Source organism: Rhodamnia argentea, chromosome 10 (genome assembly GCF_020921035.1).
Source record: "Rhodamnia argentea isolate NSW1041297 chromosome 10, ASM2092103v1, whole genome shotgun sequence".
In the NCBI taxonomy this organism is placed as follows: Eukaryota; Viridiplantae; Streptophyta; class Magnoliopsida; order Myrtales; family Myrtaceae; genus Rhodamnia; species Rhodamnia argentea.
The window spans coordinates 16,230,570-16,250,620 of NC_063159.1; the positions used below are offsets into that span (position 1 = coordinate 16,230,570).

The window sequence follows — 20,051 nt, forward strand, 5'->3', positions numbered from 1 at the left end:
GTCAGTGTTGGTATCGGATGTATTCTGACACGCATGTTGGTCAACACATGTTGGACGTCCGACACGTGATGAACTTAACCAGATACACAGCGACATGCGAGTCGGGAATCTTGATGTGATATTCCGGCACGAGTGATGTCAATTTTAGATTTTTTTAGTATTTTAGGGGTAAAATTGGAAACCTATCAAAACCTAAAAGCCTCTATCTAATCGCCCTAATTCCAAAAATCCTAATAATCATCCCCTCTCACACGATGTCTCTCCTCTCGGCCTCTCTCACCCTCTCGGCTCTTGCATAGCGTCTCTCCCTTCAGCCTCTCTTCATTCCACAAATCTTGATGATAATTTATCATGTATATAGAGATATATACATTTATTATACAACGTATCCTAGCGTGTCGAAATTTTTATTTTTTAGAAATGACATGTCGGCATGTCGTGTCGTGTGCTGCGTGTCGGTACTACTTAGGCTCCCGTGTAGGCTACAGTAGGAGAGAAGCTAATCAAGTAGCTGACTGAGTCTCCAAGGCCCAAACACGAAATTCTTTATCTACTAACTGGATTGTGAATCAGTCAAAATTTTTATTGGACCTTCTTTGTTCAGAGGCCCGCTTACTGTGCAATCGTGGAACTACTTGAACTACTTGATGTAAAGAAAAAATTGTTTTTGACCAAACAAAAAATTAGAATTTGTGGCGTTCTTTTCTCTAAATTAAGTTGTTGACAGCACAAAATAAATCCATGGTAGAAGCAGCAGTTGTTATTTAGAATCTATTCTTGCTAGTAAGAAGAAAGTAGTAATATAGGAGTTAGTTGATCGACGCAACTTGAAAATAGGTAAAAGATTTTGGAAAACTAGAACACCTTGAAATAAAATCAAAGTGTCTGAAAAAGAAAAACGTAGTTAAGACTAAGATTGTATTTTTTTTGGATTTTCTAGTCTCTTCCCCCATCCAGTTTGTCCAAAGAAATGATAATAAATTTCGGATAGTGTGAACAAGGGAATATGTGACATAGAATAAAATCGTTATATTAAATGGGAAATTTTGTTTTTGCTAACTATCGTAATCAAACATCTCTAATTGAATAAATGGGGTGTGACCGAGTTAATGTTGGAAAAGCAATGTTAAATACGCTATAGCAAGAGTTCGGGAAAATTGTCCAAAAAGTCTTAAACTTATTATGCAATGGCTAATTCAATCCTAAACATTTCAATTGAGCCAATTTAGTCCTAAACCCTTTGACAATTGATCAATTTAGTCATAAACCTTTCAATAATGTTAATTTAGTCCAAACCTTCTGAAGTTTTGCTAGTTTAGTCCTAAACCTTTTTAAGTTTTACCAATTTAGTCCTAAATCTCTATTGGCAAAAAGGACTATAACGACAAATTATCAAAAGGTCTAAAGACTAAATCAGCAAATCGTCAAAATGTTTATGACTAACTTAGCACAATTAAAAGGTTTAGCATTGAATCGGCAAACGGTTAGGAGATTTAGGACTACATTTTTACAATTGAAAAGCTTAGAATTGAATTGGCCGCCGTACAATAGGTTTAGGACTTTTTGGGCAATTATCCCGCAAGAGTTCGGGGTAATAGAGTTTTCGCATTCTCGGCACAATTATTGTGGGGTCCATGAAGTTATTTGTAAATTTCCATGATTTCATCCACATTATAATCATTAAATCTGCTTGTTGGTGTTAGGCCCCTCTCAAATTACTTGTAAATAGGCTATGATCATGTCCGACAAATGAATAATGGGTGACATGTCTTAGAGTATGGTTCATACTCCCATGCAATAGAAAAACACGTGAGTCCCAAGGGGGTAATGCCCTCGGACACCGGAGGATTTTTACGATTTAAGCCCGTAGTTTTTCATTAGTAGTTTGGGCTTTGGCTTATAAATAGCTACTACTATATATACTCATTTTCACTTGTAATTGAGTAATGTAACGAGAGATGTGAGGTGCTAATTATAGTGGAATCCTCTACTGGACGTAGTCCTAGTTAAAGGGTGAACCGGGATAAAATCTCGTATTTCGAATTTTCTTTCTTGCTACATTTTACTTCGCTGTGATTGTGCGCCAATCCTAAAAACATTGAAGCCCCTTGTAGATTTTCGTAGACCAATAATAAAAAACTATTATAGGATTTATAGATGATGTAAAGCAAATTCGGTCGGATCATTTATTATTTGGATCTTAGAGCAAAACCCACGCCGCTGGTTCTTAAAATTTTTAGATTGAAGTCAACTGAGGACTTAAAGTGAATGAGACAAAACTTTTATAATTTGAGTACCTAGACATCTCCAAATTCCGCAGCACGCGCAAAATGCAGAGCCGCCAATCTTGAACTCAATCTTCAAGTAGGAGTTGCCAATGTTGAAGAAGGGAAGGAAAGTTTGGCTTCTTACAGTCCACCATAGTCATGGTTTTTCCTGCTCTCTTTGCATTAGTCTATTGTTTTCATGGAGAGGTGTTTGGCAATTCAACAGCCGTTTATTCTTTTCTCACAGTGGCAAAACGTAGGAGCGGACCGCCGAGGATGAATCGGGAGAAGATGATCCTGGCGACTCCGAAACCGGCACTTGAGATGGCCTTCGTTATGCTTGTGCTTCTTTTCGCAGTGAATAGGTCAGCTGGTGCAGCAGAATCACCTCCTCAGAGTTCCGCCTGGCCTGGCTGTCCGGACACATGTGGCAATTTGACAGACATTCCGTATCCTTTTGGAATTGGACCCGGCTGCTTCTTGGATCCTAGATACGAGATCGATTGCCAGCGAACGCATGCTCCGGTACTTAAGAATTTGAGCGTGGCGGTGTTAGATATCTCGCTACCGAATAGTTCGAATTCCCCCGGCCTCATTAAGGTCAGCCAACCCATATCGTACTCGCAACTTAATTGTACGACTAACCAGCAAAACGCCGCCCCGGTGGACTTGAGGGCGAGTAACAGTGTCTTCAGGTACTCCCAAAGTCAAAATTATTTTGTCGCCGGAGGTTGTGACAGCCTGGCCTTGATGGCCGGCATCAACACTCCTTGGGCGGTTGTAGGATGCAAGTCCTCCTGCGGCATAAACGGGACTCTCGGATTCAACCAATGCTCTAGAGGTATTGGTTGCTGTATGACTTCAATCCCGGATGAAATCAGCGAATACAGCGTGGAATTCAAAACTCTCTCTGGCGAAGCCATAGCGCCGGAAGATGCTGGATGCAGGTACGCCTTCTTGGTGGACAGAACATGGTGGTATGAAGCTGATTTACACCATTTGCCGTCGGACGTTCCGGTGGTGCTTGAATGGGCAATCACCGACTATGAGGATGAGCTGCTGAGCAACCAAAAAAATAGGCGCGGCAATGACAGCTCGGCCTCCTGCCGCACGTACTCAACGCCCGGGGTTCCTAGCCTAACGTATTGTTCATGCAATGAAGGCTACAGGGGGAATTATTTTCTTCCCCAGGGATGCCAAGGTAAAGATTAGAGCGTCCCCTTTTATTTTGCTTTCTAGACTTCATCTTCATCCAAAGCCAGGTAGGACGGCATGCGAGCTCGAAACCAACAAAAAGCCCCCGAACATAGCTCAAATAATCAAATTGTTCGAATACGTTGATAGATGTTCGCGAATTGGTAATACAGGAGAATCTGAGAGACAATTTGACTCCGGAATGTTTAGTCTAATATAATATATATTGAAACTGCCTTTTTTTTTTTCCTTATTCTTTCTTTGATCCGATACATCATGTAACATCGATCAGATATCAACGAATGCGAAGAAGATCCAAACCTCAACTGCCGGGGGAAGTGCGTGAATCGACCGGGGTCATACGACTGCGTTGACAACAAGATCATGGCCATGATAGGTATGTACATCACTGCTTGGTCTCTTTTTTTCCCTGATCACGGAATGTGGCTGTCTATATATACAACAATTTCATTTGCATGAAGGCGGAAAATATTCCCTCAACTGCTGAATTTACTTGTGCTTTCATAATCCGTGCATTCAACAATGCTTTGAACTTTCTGACAAGAAAAAAAAACCAATGCCTTTGACATAATTATGTGCTTCTAGTCTGTGCATGTAACGGTCTGATTGTATCTTTCGTTTCTCACCCATAAATGACGCATATTTTTCGAGGGTCTTTCGAATTATTTTGCCGAGTGAATCCTCCCTTTTGTTTTTTCTTTCTTTCTCTTCAAAGCAAGAGGCACTCGTTCAATTTGCTGGGAGCTAACTTGTTGAAGATGAAGGTGAAATTAGTTACGTAAGTCCAGGAGTGAATAAAAACTCGGAATATAATTTACTAGGTCCTAAAGCAATCACGATCGACGTTTTTCTTACACAGGTATGGGCACGGGTGTCGGAGACATACTATTGTTTTTCCTTTTCTGGTGGTTGTACAAATTCATCAAGAGAAGGCGTGAGGCAAAGCTCAGGCAAGACTTCTTCAAGCGTAATGGCGGACTTCTGTTGCAACAACGCCTCTCTTCTATCGAAGACAATCACCTAGAGAAAGGCAAGCTATTCACCTCAATGGAATTGGACGCCGCCACAGACCATTTTAACGAGAACCGAATACTGGGGCGGGGTGGTCAAGGAACTGTTTACAAGGGAATGTTGATAGATGGAACGATCATCGCGGTCAAGAATGTCGCGACCTTAAAAAAAATAAACGGGTTAATTTTCGGGCTAATGGATTACCGGATTAATTAATTAGATTAATTAACCTAGTTCGAGCTCTCCCAAGCTCTACCAAATCGCAACTTATGGTTCATGTGATTTTCTTGCAAAAGATTTTTTCATTTTTGGAGCCGCCACTAATCATTTTCGGTAGGTTGATTAGAAACCTAAATAAAATAGCGGGAGAACTATTTTATTTCTGCGAACCGGAGATTTTGAATTCGGGGATTTGGTTACGTCAGATTTCTCTAACGCCCTTTCGGTACCATTTTCATGAAAAATATTTGATTTGGCAATTTTGATGGATTTTACTTGAAATTCAAAGATGCAATTTTTTTGGTTTTTTCTTCTTTTTTATGGGGATGTAAAATATTGAACTTTGTGCGATATACACCATGGATGATTTAGAAAGAAAGAAAACGCAGCCAAGCACGAGTATTTACAGAAATAAATTAACACGTAATAATGCTAAAATTTGGAACACGTGGCATGTCTAAAATAAACAAACAAATGTTCAAACCAAACGATTACATTTTTGTAGATCGAGATGGAAATGATTACCTTCTATTACACAAAATCTTACTCACATACACGTTATAGTTCCCTTCAAGATCTCGGAGCTGGAAGAACGCGGCTGTCGTCGAAAATGGCAAGCAATGACGTTGTTGGGTTGCGAGGGGCGAAATATGTGTCGGGATGTTGACGCCTAAATTTTGACTAATCTATTTTTTGCATAAAAATTATAAAAAATCATCTCATATATTTATTTTTAGCGTACATTGCATTGGCATATAATTGGGCAAGCGGAACACTTAATTTAGCATGCGTCTAGACTAGGCACGGGATGGAAAAATATACCGAGAAGATTTGAAACTTCAGGGACTGTATTGCAAATACTTAAAACTTCAGGGATCGTATTGCAAATACTTGAAACTTCGGGGACTGCATTGCAAATACCAAGAGAAGATGAAGAAGGGAAGATGATGAAGGGAAGATGATGAAGGGAAGGTGATGAAGAGAAGATAAAGAAGAGAAGATAATGAAAGGAAGATGGTGAAGGGAAGATGAAGAAGAGAAGATGAATATGATGAAGGGAAGGTGATGAAGAGAAGATGATGAAGAGAAGATGAAGAAGGGAAGATGATGGAGAAATTTGGCTATAAAAGGGGGAAGAGTTCTTGAGAATTGAAGGAGGGAGTGAAAGAGAATTGAGAGAGTTTTAGAGTGAAAGAGAATTGAGAGAGTTTTAGAGTGGAAGAGAATTGAGAGAATTTGTGAGAGAAATTCTTTAGAGAGGAAAAAAGAGAGTTCTTGAGAAAAATCGTAAGAGAAAATTTGAGAGTGAAGAAAAGAGTTTTAGTCGAGCATCATCTTCGACGAGTCCCGGCACGTACTTCGCCTCTCGCCATCCAACAACGCCACTTGCTTGCCTTTTTTCGACGATAGCCACGTTCTTCCAACTCCGAGATCTTGAAGGAAGCCATAACGTGTACGTGAGTAAGATTTTGTGGAATAGAAGGTAACCCTTTCCATCTCGATCTACAAAAATGTAATCGTTTGGTGTGAACATTTGTTTGTTTATTTTAGACATGTCACGTGTCCCAAAATTTAGCATTATTACATGTTAATTTATTTTTGTAAATACTCGTGATTGGCTGCGTTTTCTTTCTTTCTAAATCATCCATGGTGTATATCGTACAAAGTTCAATGTTTTACATCCCCATAAAAAAGAAGAAAAAAACCAAAAAAATTGCATCTTTGAATTTCAAGTAAAATCCATCAAAATTGCCAAATCAAATATTTTTCATGAAAATGGTACCGAAAGGGCGTTAGAGTAATCTAGCGTAACCAAATCCCCGAATTCAAAATCTACGGTTCGCGGAAATAAGATAGTTTTCTCCCGCTATTTTATTTAGGTTTCTAATCAACCTACCGAAAATGATTAGTGGCGACTCCAAATTCAAAACACGTTGCATGTTAATTATTTGAACCTTAAGTTGCGATTTGGTACGGACTTGGGAGAATCCGAGTTAGGTTAGTTAATTAATTAACCTGATAATCCATTAGCCCGAAAATTAACTTGTTTATTTTTTAGGTCGTGATGACTTAGCGACTCATTTGGGGACTAAAGAGGACTTAGGCCAGAATAATTTCATGAAAAATAAAATCACTTGATCGGCAATCTTTTTTGAATTTTAATCCTTAGGTGTTAAATGGTTTTGCGGGAAAGGGAGTTATAAGGGGAGGAGTCCGTGGCTAACCTCGTTTTGCGAGGCTTGGTGATGAGAATTTTAATTTTTGAACTATCGGAGTGCTGATTGCTTTTAAAATGTCGTGCATGCCTCTATATAATTGCACTACACCACCTTGACTTGTGACCGAACCCGGGTCACCCGATAGTTTCGAGGATGGTATTTATGTGGTTCTTTAACCTTGGCGGTAAGGCTTCGCTAAAGGTTATCCCGCTTGGATCCCGAATTCTTCAAAAAATGGCTCAAGAGTTATTCTCATGCACGTAAGGCTATGATGCATGAGAGTTGCTCTTGTCGACCGAACCAAGCCGAGATGATTGGACCCGACTAGTCGTGACTATGTATGCAAGGCAGCAACTAGTCATGATGAACGTACGCGAGCTGCGACATGTCGTTCTGTCTTTCATTTCATTTTGCTAAAAGAACTAAAATCTGAATCCACACTTCATGTGCATGTCTTTGTGATTGACATTTTTTTCCTACGAGCGGTAATTTCTTGTCTCTTATGCCCTGTTATCTCATTTTTGTTTTGGGCTGGTCCATGGTTTAGGTTGATTTAATTGGCACGTGATCTATATACGAATGGGTCGCAACGATATCCGTTTCGTGCCTACTCCAAAGCTAAAGCTCAAGAAGCTATGGGGTAAGTTGAAACCGGATGGCCAGCGATACGTGCTCAAGCGTATCGGGTTCATGTTGCCAATTCTTGAGATTGATGTTCAAAGCGGGATCATGCAAGCACTTGCTCATTTTTGGTGCCCCGAGACGACCACGTTTGTGTTTGGAGGTAAGTTTGAGCTCACACCCACTCTGGAAGAATACAGATGTGCCATCGGAAAATCAATTGAGTTGGATGTGGTTGAACCACCTATTCGGGTAGATCCGGTGGTAGTGCTTGCTGAATTTTTGGGTTCGACTAAAAAGAAATTGAAAAAGTGCTCAAGGGTAAGCTGCCGGGCATGCCCATTATCTTTCCTCATTGAATGTTTTGAAAATAACTCCGACCTCATGAGATCTAAGATTTTTATCTTAACCTTTTTTGGACTTATCATTTTTCCATTCCGTCGAACGCTATAGATCCCGTGATAGCATGGACGGTAAAACAAGTTTGTGGTGGGGTCAATTTTGTAAACACCATCCTTGCTGAAACTTTCATTTCACTAACATGTTTCGCTCATTCCAAAAAGAAAACAAGAAAGAAAAAGATAAGACTTTTCGAGCCCCAATTGAGCTTTTACAAATCTGGTTTTTCTCACACCTTTCTCAATTCGGGAAAACATGATTGTATTTGAAATGGGTATGACTAACAACCCTATTTTAAGATTTAAACAAATACGGGATCGAACTAAAAACTTGCACTATACGCAGTGGGTCCATTTATTCGAGAATCCAAATCCTAAGATTTTCCTTTGGCAAGCTGTATGGTTCCGAGTGGTAGAAGCTCGATTGTGCCATGGCGACCGAAACCCGTGCCTTTGATGGGCATTTATGGAGCAACCAGCTATCGGCCTCTTCGGGTTACACGACAATTTCGGGTTCTGCGGGATATCCCGCCTTCACTTGGGCCCAACGAATTCCAAGTTCAATTTGAGAAGGACGAGAACTACGGAGCGGGCGAGACGTCATTACGAGGCTTGGCGGGAGTGTTCTAATCGGAAGCTGATTTGGCCCATAGAGGAGCTCACCGGAAAAATGAGGAGTCACTTTGCCACAACTCGGTATATTCGAGTTTCATGCCATCCCCTTTTGAGATACTCCCGAAGATCCCGATCGTGACAATGCAGCATACCCGTCAAGCTCAACTCAAAGCCAGCGAAGAGAAGGCGATGAAGGCCCAAGAAAAGGCAGATGCTTTGGCAAAGGAGAATGCACGATTGCGGCGCGCCTTGAAGGCCCATTCGTCTATAGATCACGTGGCCTCTAAAAAAAGAAAAACCGTTTGATTTCTTGGTTTGCTTAAATTGAGTCATGTATTTACTTTCATAGGTTGATTGTTTAGGAATCTCATCGTCTTATTTCCAATTTCACACTTTGCTTATGTAGTTTTTACAATTTCATCGGTTGTCCTCAATTCTGATTTGGCTTGTTCCTGTTGTACGATTTTTACTAAATTCTATGATCGAGTTTTGAGTAAGTGCCAAACACGAAAGTTGTAGACCTATGTTTGAACTAATGTCTTACAAAATTTCAGAATTAAATTCATAATTTAATATGGCCCTTCGTTTTTTCAACAACATGCGGTTATAATAGTTTTCTGAACGTGATTTTTTGGAAAGACACATTAAACTGCTTTGATCCGTGCATTTCTAATCCGATTAGCCAACATAAAAGTTGTTCATCATCTTCTCAACTATAAGCTCGTAAAATTTGGACATGTTTTGATCAACGCGCAAATTGATACGGATTTTTTCGTAAAAGCGGACAAACTGAAAATTACATGTTTCAATCCTTTGGTTATAATCACTTTGTTCATTTGAGTCTAGAAGGATGCCATGGACCGGCTCGATATTCTTGCTCTCTGTACTCATTTTGCGTTTATTACTACGTACGGGTAATTTATCACGGATCCTCCACATATTACTCGATCGGTCGCGAGGAAGATGGCCGACATCAACGCCACCGTCGGTGCTGCCCTAGACGAGAAACTTGGCTCCTTGACCGAGCGCTTCGAAGGGATGATGTCCCGAAAGATGGAAGAAATGATGGCTGCCTTCGCCGCCAAACTTCAATCATCCACCACCAGCCCACCGCTAACCATTCCTGCTCCATTTCCTCCTATGGACAACTCCGGTAAAGCCACCGGAAGCTGCTCCCTATCGAGACAATGCCGCTAGAAGATGTGATCTTCACAAGCGTGAGCGCGAGCACGAGCACGCCGCCCGTAGTCCCAATCCCCCAAGCCAGCCCTGTGGCCCCGGGTTGAATGGTGATACGGCCAGCGGTTGGCCCAAATGGAACAGAGGATCCGAGAGGTTGAGGGGACTCACAACATACCCCAGTTGACTTGTCTGTCTTTTCAAAGGTCACGGTGCGGGAGAAGTTCAAGATGCCCGACTTTGAGAAGTATGATGGAACTTCCAACCCGGTTCAAGACGTTCGGATGTACCAGGCAAGAATGAACAAGCATGCGACCAATGGCCCCCTAATGGTCCAGGACTTTCCAGGCTAGTTTAAAAGAAGCTGCCATGAGGTGGTATACGGACTACGAGATCTATCGGATGGATGATTGGGAGAAGGCAGCTAATGCTTTCATCAAACATTTTAGCTTTAACTTGGACGTACTCACCACCGGGAGAAGATCTTGAACGACTTGAGATGAAGAAAGGAGAAACAATCAAGCGGTATGCCACCGGGTGGAGGAACGTGGCATCTCAGTGAAACCGATCCCTCCGGAAAGGGAGCTCATGAAGTTGTTTGTTTCCCACTGCGCGAATTATGAAAACCCGAATGCGGGATCCGTTGCTACATCATTCAGCCATCTCATCGCAATGGCTGAAGAAATTGAAAACGGTATGAAGAAAGGTTGGTACGATGATGTCACCACGATGACTAAGAGGTTTGCGGTAAGGAAAGATAAGGAACCGGCTCCACGAGGTTAACATGACCTACAGCCCGAGAAACCCATGACCCAGGGCGCCGGTTGTGCAGATTCCTAATCAGCAGCAGGCTAATTTCGGCGTGCAACGACAAAGAGGGAATCAACGGCCCCCTCGGCGGTTTACTCCTCTACCGGGAACCCCGTCACGGGTACTCGCGGTTCTACGTAAGAGAGGTTTGCGACTTACGAGCCTCTACGATCCGGTAACACGAGCTCGCCAAGATATGATCCATCAAAGAAATGTGATTACCACTGCGGGGAGCCTGGACATGACACCGACAGCTGTTTCGTGTTGAAGCATCGGATTCAAGATCTTCTTGATTCTAAGGCATTCTCGTTTCAAGGCAACAAACCGCCGAATGTCCAGAATAATCCTTTGCCGGATCATTCAAGTAAAGTTAATGCTATATTCGGGCGGGGATTAGACGGGTTGGTCTTTGTTAAAGTTGAAGTAGCCGATGTTCTCAATGCTCGATCGGGCGGGATATTATGAGGTCGGTGAACCGATATCACTCGATCGATTGAAGGAAAAGGTCTCCGCTCTCATGAAGAATGGATTCATAGTGCGGGCAAGTCAAAGCCGGGACGGTGGCCACTATATCCCGGATTGTCATTGGCCTGGGATCGGGAGCTTGCAGCTTTGACCCAACCGGGACTTTTCAAGAGTCTCGAGGTGGAAGATCTTGATATGACTAACTTGATCAAAAATGACCCGGAGGTAGCGAGACATGCCCGCCTTGGAAGATGTAGCGGATGACGAACTTGGAATAGTCATTGCCTCGCCTCGGCCTTTTCCGTACGCTAATGACAAGGCGGTTCCTTGGTCCTACGATCTTGCCACGATAACAAGATCGGGACGCGCTTATAGTGATGACCAACCGACTAAACAAGTCACCGAGAAAGATGCTAAGGAATTCTTGGCTGTAATCAAGGCGAGTGAGTACGGCGTTGTCGACCCGATTGCGGAAGTCACCGGGCTCAGGTATCCCTACTCGAACTTCTACGAGTCATCCGAGAAGCATCGGGAGTCCTTGATGAAGGTACTCGGCGAAATTCACGTACCCGAGAATGTTGAACATGACAAACTAGAGAACTTTGTGGGGACGATCCTTCTAAAGGATCGGGTTGCATTCGGCGACGATGAGATTCCTCTTGAAGGGCGAGGTCATAACAAAGCTTTGCACATAACGATCAAACATAAGCAAACTCACGTAGCTCGGGTACTTATTGACAACGGGTCGGCACTAAATATTTGCCCATTAGCCACATTGAATCGTCTTGGAATCGACCGGCCAGGTTGCGGACGGCCAAGACTTCCGTCCGCTCATTCGATGGCGTAAAGAAAGATGTCTTTGGGGCGGATCAACTTGGAGATTCAGATCGGGCCTTCTTTGTTTGACATTCTCTTCCAGGTATTAGATATTCCTTCGGCCTTTAACCTTCTCTTAGGCCGACCTTGGATTCATAATGCCGGAGGCTGTCCCATCAAGCCTTCATCGGAAAATTAAGTTCGTGGTCGACGGAAGTTGGTATTTGTCCATGGGGAGGAAGATCACCAGATTTTCAATGAGACGGCCATCCCTTACATCGAGCCGACTCATGTTGAAGAAGATTCCTACCACGCTTTTGAGATAGTACACACTATCCATGCATCACCGAGAAAGTCCTTTGCCGGTTCGAAATATCAGCCACTTCTCTTATGGTGGCTAAGATAATGGTTGGCAATGACTTCAAACCCGGTATGGGTTTAGGTCGACATGGCCAAGGGATTCGCACCCCAATTGAACCCAAAGGCCAATCTCATACAGCCCGATGCGGGATGTCGAGGACGTGGACATAAAAGAGGCGTAATGGGTCGCGGTAGCGAGGCATGCGATCCTTTACCCCCACCTCTATATACCACTTTCCGATCAGTTGGAGTGGTTGGAGGTTACGATAATTTGACCCAATTCGAAGAAGACTTGGGGATTGTGTTCCCCAACACACCGAAGGATCGAGGTATTCGAGTTGAACCCATAGGGTCCGAAGAAGATGAAGGAGTCTTCGATATAGTTGGTTGTTTTGACGATGTAACCATTGCTTGCTATATCGAAGACGGAGCGCATGAAGAGGAACCTTACCCAGCACCTAAACCTTCCAAATCATTCGTCAATGCCATATGTGATGATCCCTTTGGAGGGTTTAGATTCGAGTAACATCTTTATGTTTATGCAATCCCCTGCGTGGGACCTTTTACGTTTCCTTTAGGTTTTGGGTCACATTGGGATTTCTATTACGTATTTGCACTCTTGAATTTTTTCCTAGAAGATGTAATTTCATATCAATAAAATTGCACTATTTTTCGAATCTTGTTGAAGTATCCCAAACCAACCCGATGACGATAACCAACGACCAACAAGTTTGTCATCATGGTAAGAGCGAGGGTTGGGCTTCTTCAAGAATTCATGTCCCACGGTTTTGAAAAAAAAATAATAACAAAAAATAAATAAATAAAGTTCTTAAAAAAAAAAAAAAAAAAAACACCGCAATTAAACCTTGTTTGTTTTTCGATTTTGTTACTTTATGTTTCGGGGGGATACATGAGGAGGGAAATCTAGTGGATTCGAAGTATACGACCTAGATGAGTGCGGTCCAGTTATGAGGAAATTCGTCGGGATTTCGAACGACATGAGGAGATCAAGCCCTTGGCCGGTGAACAAAGCTGTCTCGGTCAACCTAGGCGATGCGGAAAACCCTAAAGAAGTTAAGATCGGGGCAAACCTTTCCAAAGAGATGAGCGAGCGCTTGACTAAGCTCCTGAAGGATTACCGGGATATTTTCGCCTGGTCCTATGCGGATATGCCCGGTCTTGACCGTTCCATTGTCGAACATTGTTTGCCGATAGATCCTTCGGCTAAGCCGGTGGTGCAAAAGTCAAGGAGGGCCGGACAGAATTGGTCCGGAAGATCAAAGAGGAGGTCATGAAGGCGCTTGACGTCGGATTCCTTGAGACTACAGAATATTCGATTGGGTTGCCAATATAGTCCCGAGTCATGAAGAAGGATGGGCGTATTCGGGTGCGTGTCGATTATCGAGATTTGAATAAGGCCGATCCTAAAGATGATTTTCCCCTCCCGCATATCGACGTACTTGTTGATGATCTTGCGGGATTTGAATTGTTTTCATTCATGGATGGTTTCTCCGGGTACAATCAGTTCGATGAATGTCAATGACAAGTTGAAAACCACTTTCACCACACCATGGGGAATGTTTCATTACCGGGTGATGCCGTTCGGTCTCGAAATGCTGGAGCTACTTACCAACGAGCCATGGTTGCCCTTTTCCACGACATGATGCATAATGAGATTGAGGTTTACGTTGATGACATGATAGCAAAAACAAGGCATGGAGAAGATCATGTCGAAACGCTCAAGAAATTGTTCGATAGACTCCGAAAGTACAAGTTACGCCTCAACCCCGCCAAGTGTGTCTTTGGGACCAGCTCGGGCAAGGCTGCTCGGATTCGTGGTAAGCAATAAGGGTATTGAAGTCGACCCTTCTAAAGTCAAGGCTATTCGTGAGCTTAAGCCGCCGACGACGGTTAAAGAAGTTCGAAGTCGATGGGCGAGGCTAAACTATATTGCTCGATTCATCTCTCGGTTATCGAAACCGCTAAGCCATTCCTCAAGCTGTTAAAGAAGAATGCGCTAATCCAATGGGATAGCGAATGTGAAGAAGCTTTTGGGAAGCTGACGAGCATCTCATGAGTCCACCCGTGCTTATTCCTCCAACACCGGGCAACCTTTAATCCTCTACCTCACAATCCTTAGTGAGTCTTTGGGTGCTATGTTAGCACAAGAGAGGCGAGGAGGATGGAAAAGAACGAGCCATTTATTATTTGAGCAAGAAATTCACCGCTTCTTGAAATGAAGTACACGAAGCGGAGAAAACATGTGCGGCGTTAGTGCAGGTGCTTGCACAAGGCTTCGGCAATATACCTTGCATTACCAGGTACTTCTGGTGACAGAGTGCGATCCTATCAAATACTTGCTTAATCAACCCGCCTTGATTGGTAGACTTGCCAAATGGCGGATCCTCATCTCCGAATTTGATGTTCAATATTTGTCCCAAAAGTCAATCAAGGGACGGGCTATAGCGGATGTCCTAGCTGAAAATCCGGGCGAGATGATGATGCCTATTATTTCGAGGATCGGATCATGTCGGTGGAAGATTACATCTGGACTATGTATTTTGACGGAGCTGTCAATTTATCGGGATCGGGCACGGGCGCGGTTCTGATATCTCCAAGTGGTCGGCATTATCCTGTGGCCGCAAAATTGGTATTCCCTTGCACAAATAATATAGCGGAATATGAGGCATGCATCCTCGGTGCGCAGGCTGCGATTGAAATGGGGATAGCCCGACTCAAGGTGTTCGGAGATTCCGCTCGATTATCCTTCGATTGTTGGAAAGTGGAAGACGAGAGATGCTAAATTGCTACCCTACCATGAGTATCTGGATAAGCTGGTGGATGAATTTGAGGATATCTCATTTGAGTATCCATCCGGGACTCATAATCGATTCGCTGATGCATTGGCTACCTTGTCTTCAATGTTACAAATCGCCAATGGACTTGAGGTTGACCCACTGAAAATCGAGGTATTAAAAAAGCCGGCATATTGTATGGCCGTGATCGATGAACTTGATAGTAAGCCGTGGTACCATGACATCAAAACTTATATTCGGAAGCGACGGTTCCCTGAAGAAAGTACCGTATCTGACCAAAAGTACATAAGGAAGATGGCTTCAAAGTTCTTCTTAAACGGAGAAAATTTATACAAGCGATCATTCGATTTTGTCCTGCTAAGATGCGTTGATTCAACCAAAGCGGTTCGTCTGATGATGGAAGTGCATGAAGGGATCCGTGGTCCACACATGAATGGCCACATGTTAGCTAAGAAGGTCATGAGGTTGGGTTATTATTGGCTCACGCTCGAAAGAGATTGTATTCAGCATGTCCGGAGTTGTCACAAATGTCAGATTCATGGTGACAAGATTAATGTCCCTCCGAATGAGTTGCATCGGTTATCTGAACCATGGCCGTTTTCTATGTGGGGCATTGATGTTATTGGCCCTATCAATCCTAAAGCATCCAATGGGCATCGATTCATCTTGGTAGCAATTGACTATTTCTCTAAATGGATCGAAGCCGCATCCTATTTAGCGGTCCGGCCACGAAATATCGTGAAATTTATCCGTCGAGATATCATCGCTCGATATGGTTCACCTGAAGCCATAATCACTGACAATGGCTCAAACTTGAACAACAAGCTAATGGACGAATTGTTCAAGGAATTCAAGATCAAGCATCCGAACTCTTCCCCATATCGTCCTCGGATGAATGGAGCGGTAGAAGCCGCCAATAAGAATATTAAGAAAATCTTAGCAAAGACGGCTGAAAATTATCGCGATTGGCATGAGAAGTTGCCATTTGCGCTTATGGCATATCGGACCTCGATCCGGACATCTACGGGAGCAACCCCGTATTCTCTAGTATATGGAATGGAGGCTGTTCTACCAATTGAAGTGGAAATTCCTTCGTTACGTATATTGTCTCAAGCTAAGTTGACTGAAGCCGAATGGATCCAGCAGAGGACGGCCCAATTGAATCTAATCGACGAAAAGAGACTTAAGGCTGTATGTCATGGCCGGTGTTATCAGCAGAGGGTTGCTAAATCATTCAACAAAAAAGTTCGGCCTCGATATTTTCGGATCAATGACCTGGTCTTGCGAAAATTGTTGCCAATAGTCCCACTCCCCGGAAGGGAAGTTTGCTCCAAACTATGGTGGTCCATATATAGTAAAGAAGGTGCTCCCTGGTGGTGCTTTGATTCTGGCCGAGATGGATGGTCGTGTATTTACCAACCCGGTGAATTCTGACTGCGTAAAGAAATATTATACTTGATTTACTCTGATGTTTTCATAATCGAGTTATAATATTTATACGATTCACAAGTTGTTCACATTTGGGCATTCGTTTGTTTCATCGCTACCAATTTTCTTTGAGAGATCGTTTCGAATGGGGGGTCTCTCTCGGCCCAATTGAATCGGCCATCGGTAGCGTGAGATTTACATATTCACGAGTAAAAGGGGTTATCTTGCGAAAAAATATGATGACCAAGATGAAATCGGTAAAAACTTGCATTCGTTTCATCCATCGAAAGCCTTACAAATAGATCATCGGGGTGGGAACGTAAAGCCAACCGAGCCCTAATGAGCATCACAAAGGAGCTTAAGCGGTCCTCCATACAATTGATGCTCCGCCTACGTTGATCGCTTCGAGAATCAAGATCCGCCGGCTTAAAGAGGAGGAGCTCACATTTCTCTTTAAGCTCGGCTACCTTGTCCTCGTGATACTCGGCCATGATTCCAAGTCATGGATCGGCATTCTTCCGCGGGCTATATCCGGGGGTCGGATCGTCCATCCTTTCTTCCAGCCATGTGCATTGGAATTTCAAAACAATATTGAGCGGATCACGCTCAAAGATGGTACGAGACATGGCCAAACGTTCCACCAAGTTTCTCCTCTCACGAACCAGCAAGGAGACTTGATCATTACCGTAGTCAAGGGCCTTCTTATAATTGTCGGCTACAAGACCGGCCAACACCAAGTTATCTGTCCGATCCCGATAGCGTGCCCTCACAAGATAGGCCAAAGTAACATCTTGATGAGCGTGATTGTAAGCCTCCGGGAAGTTAGTGAAGAGGGTAGGGAAGATCCTATATTCCTCTTCTAACTTGGTACCTTGAATAGAAGTAATGTCCATATCCCTAAACATAAGACAATTTCAGTTTCGACCTCCGGATGGTTGGCTATATAAGAGTAGCCCTGGCCTAGGAGATTATAAAGTTTCTCCCATTTGGCCAAAACCTCGGCCGAGAAGACGTGTGCGGGGAGGGAGGCCATTGTTGTTGAAGCAAGCGAAAAAGAATGGATGCGAAAGAGTGCTTAGAAGGTTGGAGATGAAGATATGAAAGCGATAATCGTCTCGGCGTTAAATCCTAATTTAAAGGGCGAGGAAAAGTCATAGCAATAATTATTTTGGGGGCCGAGTTAATTATCACGGGTGAAACTACGGACGTTTCGTCCGTGAATCACTGGATCTACCATCTCGAGGCTCACGAATTCGAAAAAGTTGCGAAACGACTTAAAGGTTCCGCCATATTAAAAGAGGGACAAGCATCTTGAGAAAAGATTTGAGGGTCCCACCATGTTAGAAGGAAATGAAGAAGACAGAGCGGGAAACACGAAATCTTGGGAGAAGCCTTGGCTTAGTGGTTTTCATCCACGTTAAAGGGAGGCTCTGGAACATGCATGTTTACTCGGAAGAATTTGGAGAGAGTAAGCATACAGCGGAGAGTAGAGTGAACAAAAGGCAGTAAGAAGTATTTCAATCCAACATGTTTGGAGGCTACCAGCACTTACTGGAGGCAACCAACCTAGACATCCCCGAGAATGAACTGCTGAATTTCGAGGCCGGATCCAGCGCAAAAGCCGTAAAACCCAACTCCCTTGGCGGTGAAGTTCAAGATCTCGATAACAGCACTAACAATAGCAGCGGCAGCCGTAGTCAACCCCGGAAAAGAAAACATCAAATCAAAGAGCTCGAAGCTGCCTTTAAGGAGTGCCCTTACGTGAACGGGAAACGAAAAAATGAGTTGAGCCGGAAGCTAGGAATGGAGCCCTTGAAGGTCAGGTTTTGGTTTCAAAACAAGCGGGCCCGAGTGAAGGTTCGAAGTGAAAGTCATGAACTTGCGTCTCTAAAGGAAGAAAATGAAGAGCTTCGAGCGAGAGATCAAGAGGTATAGGGATGCTCTTAACATCGCTATTTGCCATGTCTGCAAGCAACCCCATCACCTTTGGTGGCATGTTCCTTGATGAGCCACATCCGAGCATTGAAAATGCTCATTTATCGATTCATCCTCCCGAGCAAGTTCTCGCACAATCGGATTTCGTTGGGGATACATCCCGGGAAAGTCGGCCTTGCGGAGGCGGAACCGATGCCCTTCGAGGGAAGTGACATGCATCACTACAATTGGAGTTTCCACGATGTCACGATCGGCCAATTCAACAACGATGAAACTCCGAATCCGTAGCCTACATGAAGCTTGAGTTTTTATTATGGGCTTTCAAAATATCACTCTTTTGAGCATTACTAGCTAGCCCTTATGAATTCTCAAGAGAAGTAGAGACATGCGTGAATGAATGTACTGTTTGTTACAAAGTCCCCATGTGAGACATTCTTCCTTTTACGCCTAGAGTTAATCAAGGGGCAAAGAAACAAGTACTATCCGCAAATATCTTCATGCTTAAATGCGTGAATTCTTTGTCGATTTGGTGAACGCCGAAAGGAAAAGCATTAAAAGCCTTCACATAGATAGATGCAAAAAGATTTGAGAAAAAAATAGCTGCCTCGTTATTAGAGAAAGCAAAAAGATTCGAGGAAATAAGCGCCTCGGGAGGAAGTGAAAAGATTTGAGGAGGGAAATAACTGCCTCGTTCGTAGGGGGAACCGAAAAGATGCGAGGAAGGAAATAAGCGCCTCGTTCATAGAGAAAGCGAAAAGATTTGAGGGCTCCTACATATTGTTGACGCCTAAATTTTGATTAATCTATTTTTTGCATAAAAATTATAAAAAATCATCTCACATATTTATTTTTAGCGTACATTGCATTGGCATATAATCGGGCAAGCAGAACACTTAATTTAGCATGCGTCTAGACTAGGCACGGGATGGAAAAATACACCGAGAAGATTTGAAACTTCAAGGACTGTAGTGCAAATACTTAAAATTTCGGGGGACTGTATTGCAAATACTTGGAACTTCGGGGACCTGTATTGCAAATACCAAAAGAAGATGAAGAAGGGAAGATGATGAAGGGAAGATAATGAAAAGAAGATGAAGAAGGGAAGATGATGAAGGGAAGATAATGAAGGGAAGATGAAAATGGAAGGTGAAGAAATGAAGATGAAGAAGGGAAGATGAAAATGGAAGGTGAAGAAATGAAGATGAAGAAGAGAAGATGAAGATGGAAGGTGAAGAAATGAAGGTGAAGAATGAAGGATGAAGAACTTTGCCTATAAAAGAGAGAGCTCTTGAGAAGAGTTTTAGAAGGGGGAAGTGGAAGAGAATTGAGAGAAAGTAGAAGAGAATTGAGAGAGTTTTTTTAGGAAGAGTGGAAGAGAATTGAGAGAGTTTTGAGAGAGTTTTTGAGAGGAATTTTTAGAGAGGAAAAAGAGAGTTCTTGAGAAAAATCGGAAGAGAAAATTCGAGAGTGAAAAAAAGAGTTTTAGTCGAGCATCATCTTCGACGAGTCCCGACACATATTTCGCCTCTCGCCACCCAACAACGCCATTGCTTGCCATTTTCGACGACAGCCGCGTTCTTCCAACTCCGAGATCTTGAAGGGAACTATAACGTGTATGTGAGTAAGATTTTGTGTAATAGAAGGTAATCATTTCCATCTCGATCTACAAAAATGTAA

At 43.1% G+C, this 20,051-nt stretch overlaps 1 protein-coding gene across 1 annotated transcript in view; it reads left to right on the forward strand.

The window, feature by feature from the left end:
• The first annotated feature begins 2,535 nt into the window (after nucleotides 1-2,535).
• Nucleotides 2,536-20,051, forward strand: part of LOC115729716 (wall-associated receptor kinase-like 1) — a 47,400-nt gene continuing 29,884 nt past the window's right edge. Inside the window, exons 1-3 of the mRNA XM_048271840.1 lie at nucleotides 2,536-3,468; nucleotides 3,754-3,858; nucleotides 4,342-4,646. Of these exons, the coding sequence (XP_048127797.1) occupies nucleotides 2,544-3,468; nucleotides 3,754-3,858; nucleotides 4,342-4,646 (1,335 nt within the window). The 5' untranslated portion in view covers nucleotides 2,536-2,543. The remainder of the gene's footprint in view (nucleotides 3,469-3,753; nucleotides 3,859-4,341; nucleotides 4,647-20,051) is intronic.